General features: G+C 45.0%; 1 protein-coding gene across 2 annotated transcripts; it reads right to left on the bottom strand.

Annotated features, from left to right (window-relative positions):
- LOC115056776 (calcitonin gene-related peptide) lies at window positions 1-2,895 on the bottom strand. 2 transcript variants are annotated; one of them, XM_029523487.1, is made up of 3 exons: window positions 2,810-2,895; window positions 1,836-1,970; window positions 1-160 (listed from the first exon to the last, which is right to left on the bottom strand). In XM_029523487.1, exons 1-3 carry the CDS (start codon window positions 2,893-2,895, stop codon window positions 1-3), a joined length of 381 nt encoding a protein of 126 aa, XP_029379347.1. The 2 variants fall into 2 exon arrangements, with proteins under 2 accessions (XP_029379347.1, XP_029379346.1); XM_029523486.1 differs by lacking the exon at window positions 1-160 and adding an exon at window positions 830-1,019.
- Window positions 2,896-3,484: the final 589 nt, after the last annotated feature.

Raw genomic sequence — 3,484 nt, 5'->3', positions numbered from 1 at the left:
TCACATCTGGACACTTCTCCTCCGCCTTCCAAAGGCCTTGGCGCCAACATTGGTGGGGACGAAGTTGCTGTTGCCCATTCCTCCCGACCTGCTGAGGAAGTCCGCCAGGCGGTGAGTCACACAGGTTGCTGTGTTGCAGGCTCGCTTCTGTGCTGTAACGCTGTTTAAGATAGCAAACAAGTGATTAATGGCCAGATAAGGTGCAAGGCTCATCCTAAGAAACATATCTTACAACAATCATGCAGGTTTAATCAGGTGTTTTCTGAAGTCATTTTTCTTACCTTTGGACTTGATGAGAGCTTCAAAGATCATTTAAGGGCTCTAAAACCCTATTTATTTCTATTCAATGCCGTATATGCAAATGAAGCCATGACTGTTTGAAAGTGTCCATAACAATGAAGATGAGCTAAGGCTTCCTGGTAGAAAAATACGTTTATTGGACAACAATCATGGTGTCACATGAGTGAATCATTTATTAATTGTTCTATTGAGTGATCTCTCTCAAATCTTAAATTTCAAGGTCTTTGAATTGTAATCAGATGACTCCACGTACAGCGCACAAAGATGTCTTTATGAACCAGATCCTGAATTACATTTATGAGAACTAATTCTGATTGTCTGAAATGGTCATTCTTTGCCAAACAAAAAGAAGGGGGAAGGGGGAACTGAACAGTTGGCTGCAGTTAAGGGCCATATTATTTTCATCTCAATCAAGCAAGTAAGTCAACATGCACTTGCCATACTAAGAACAGAAAGTAAAAACCTGGGATGAAAGAGAGTTAAAGGAAACAAATGGAGAGGAAAGGTAAAAGATGGGGATGAGGAAGGGTTAGATGCTGTCAACTGTCTCGTCGTAGCTTGCATAGCTGTCGCTCTCAGGCGCATTGCGCTTCTTGCCGGGCGTTCCTGCTCCCACGTTCGTGCGAGGGAACGTCTGCAACTTGTGCAGCTCCTGAGACAGTTTGCCCAACACACAGGTGCTGAGGTTGGAGCAGCGCTTGGTTAGGGGCCTTTCCATGCTGTCGGTGAGGGGACACACAGAACACATGCAGAGAACAGGCTCATAGATAGGAGAAAACATGCAGGCAACACTTTGTTCATCCACATCTTTGTTTTTCCTTCAAATCACATCATTTCTCTCACATGCGTTTCTTTCTCATGCCATAACAGGTAGCAAAAAAGTAAAAATTAAAACACCGCCCTCCAAAGACACGCACACACACACACACACACACACACACACACACACACACGCTTTGGATACATGCTTTTACCCCTTTTCTATCATTGAAAGGACTTGTCATCCATTCTCTCATGCACCAAAACATCTATCCCCCACCCTCTCTCCCAGTCAATCCCCTCTTGTCACATCTTTTGCACCCACCGAACAAACAGAAACCAGTCACTTCCCACTGTCATGCAACTGCACTTCATTGACAACATGCACATTTATTAGTTCCATTAGACACACACTGCTCACATGCCCGGCAGGCAGGCTGAAAATAGTTCCTTCAAACAAATTCAAAATCAAACTCATCCATGCAGGAGCAGGATCAAGACGGAGAATAAGGATTTAGTTTGTCTGTGTGTGTGTGTTTATTAGCATCTCTTCTAGGGAATAATGTTTTCTGTCCTTTTGTCTGCCATGAAGAACATACCTCGACAGCTGACTGAAGTCAGGGCTCTAAAATTCTCAGAAACCAGAAAATGGCTTGTTTCCAGCACCAATACCCAACGAGCATTTGATCTTTTAGTTTATGCTAAGGAAGTTGACTTTTACCAGTTACCTGTTTCTGCATAGGAAGAAAATCAGAAGAGAGAGATGCCATCTGTACCTGTTTCCTTCAGATTCCTGCTGCTCCAGCTCCTCTGCTGTCATCTGCACAAACTCCTTCACGATGGCGTTGAGTAACCTTCGCGCCTCATAGTCCGTAAGCGTGACTCGGTCTGACATGGACTCTAGACCCGGTCTGTGGGAGAGAATCGGAGACTTTACCGGTCAGAAGGGTTGGGGGAGTATTGAGATCAGCTTTGAATTCCCTGCAATTGAATTATCCCCTGCAGTAAGAGAAGGGGTGGGGGCGGTGTATATTGAGGGTGTTAGGGTGGGGTAAGGAGTTGGTGGACTGGCTGGATTAATAGGATGGGTCCAGGAAGGAGATGGGGGAGGAGGGGTGTTGGCAGGGACGTCACAAACTCTGAGAGGGATGACGCCTGAGTCGGAGGGCCCCCAGCCAACGCGGGGAAACAATCTGCGGAAAGTGCCCCATCTGAAACAGGGGGCTGGTGTGCAGTCCACTTCAGATTTATTTCTAAATCAATAGTTTCATGTGAACAGAGTGGGGAGTGGCATGATGGGGTTCACATAAACATATAGATCACATTTATTTCCTCCAGAAGTCAATTACACTTTTTCAGTCCCTGTTTTTTCTTAGTTATTTGGTTATATTTTGTAATATGTTATATCATATGGTAATACTGGTTATGATTTTAACATTTACACACATAAAGAATTTATAGCAGCACGTTACACGCTGTACTACTGCTGTAGACTGTATCTTTGCATGTTTGGACCTCTTCATGTCACTTCTTTTCCCACTTGCACATTACATTTTTTTCAGGAGCTCCTAAAATATTTTCACAATATTTTCTTAACTACCTGATCCACCAGAGAAAAATATATACAAAATTTTCTGCAGTATCCTATCTCTCCATCCTGACGTACCGATTGCTTGTACTTAATACTACTTGCATTTTGAGTAGCTAGAAAATGTGTCAGCTGAGTGAGAGGTGATGTGGAGCATCTCACCTGGCAGGGGCGGCTTGTGAGCAGTACATCTGGCAAATGACCAGGGCGTAGGCAACGAGGAAGGCAGAGATCTTCAACATAACCATGGTCCCCTGCATGGCAAGAGAGATATCCCCCGTCAGCCGCCTGTGCAGACTCACACACCGCTAAAACATGTTTTCAGGTCACCTTGAATTCATCAATATGTGTCTAGAATATATGTTTCCCATGTCTGATCTCCTTGTGCTGTTGATAAAAAGTTGCAATTAGAAAAGAAAGCTTTTCTATCATCTCCGGCGCAAGCTGTGCTCAGCTCTACCCACATGCCAGCTTTCCACTATTTATCTCTGGTCTCCAGCTGAACGTCTTTGCTTTAACTTCCTCACAACACCCATTCAGACCAGAGCCACAAAACAATGCCCCCTGCTCTTCTTCTGCAAAATGCACTGTTTCTCCAAAACATCCAGCCAAGAGCACAGGACAGGCAGCTCTCTCGTGCCGTGTGCCCTGGGTCTCAGAAAGTGGTATGGCTGTGTGTGTGTGGGTGTAAGACAAGGTGGGGGTCCAACACTGAGTGATGCATGTAGCACTTGCTAGTGCTGGAATAGGAGGGGTAAAGAGGGAAGGAGAGACTCCAAGCTTGCCAACTCCCTAAGGGACAGTGCATTAGTGTAATGAGCTGCCAGCACTCGCTCT

This window comes from Echeneis naucrates, chromosome 16, assembly GCF_900963305.1.
Source record: "Echeneis naucrates chromosome 16, fEcheNa1.1, whole genome shotgun sequence".
In the NCBI taxonomy this organism is placed as follows: domain Eukaryota; kingdom Metazoa; phylum Chordata; class Actinopteri; order Carangiformes; family Echeneidae; genus Echeneis; species Echeneis naucrates.
Note: the sequence above shows the minus strand (reverse complement) of the source record. Positions and strands in the feature narration are given on the sequence as shown.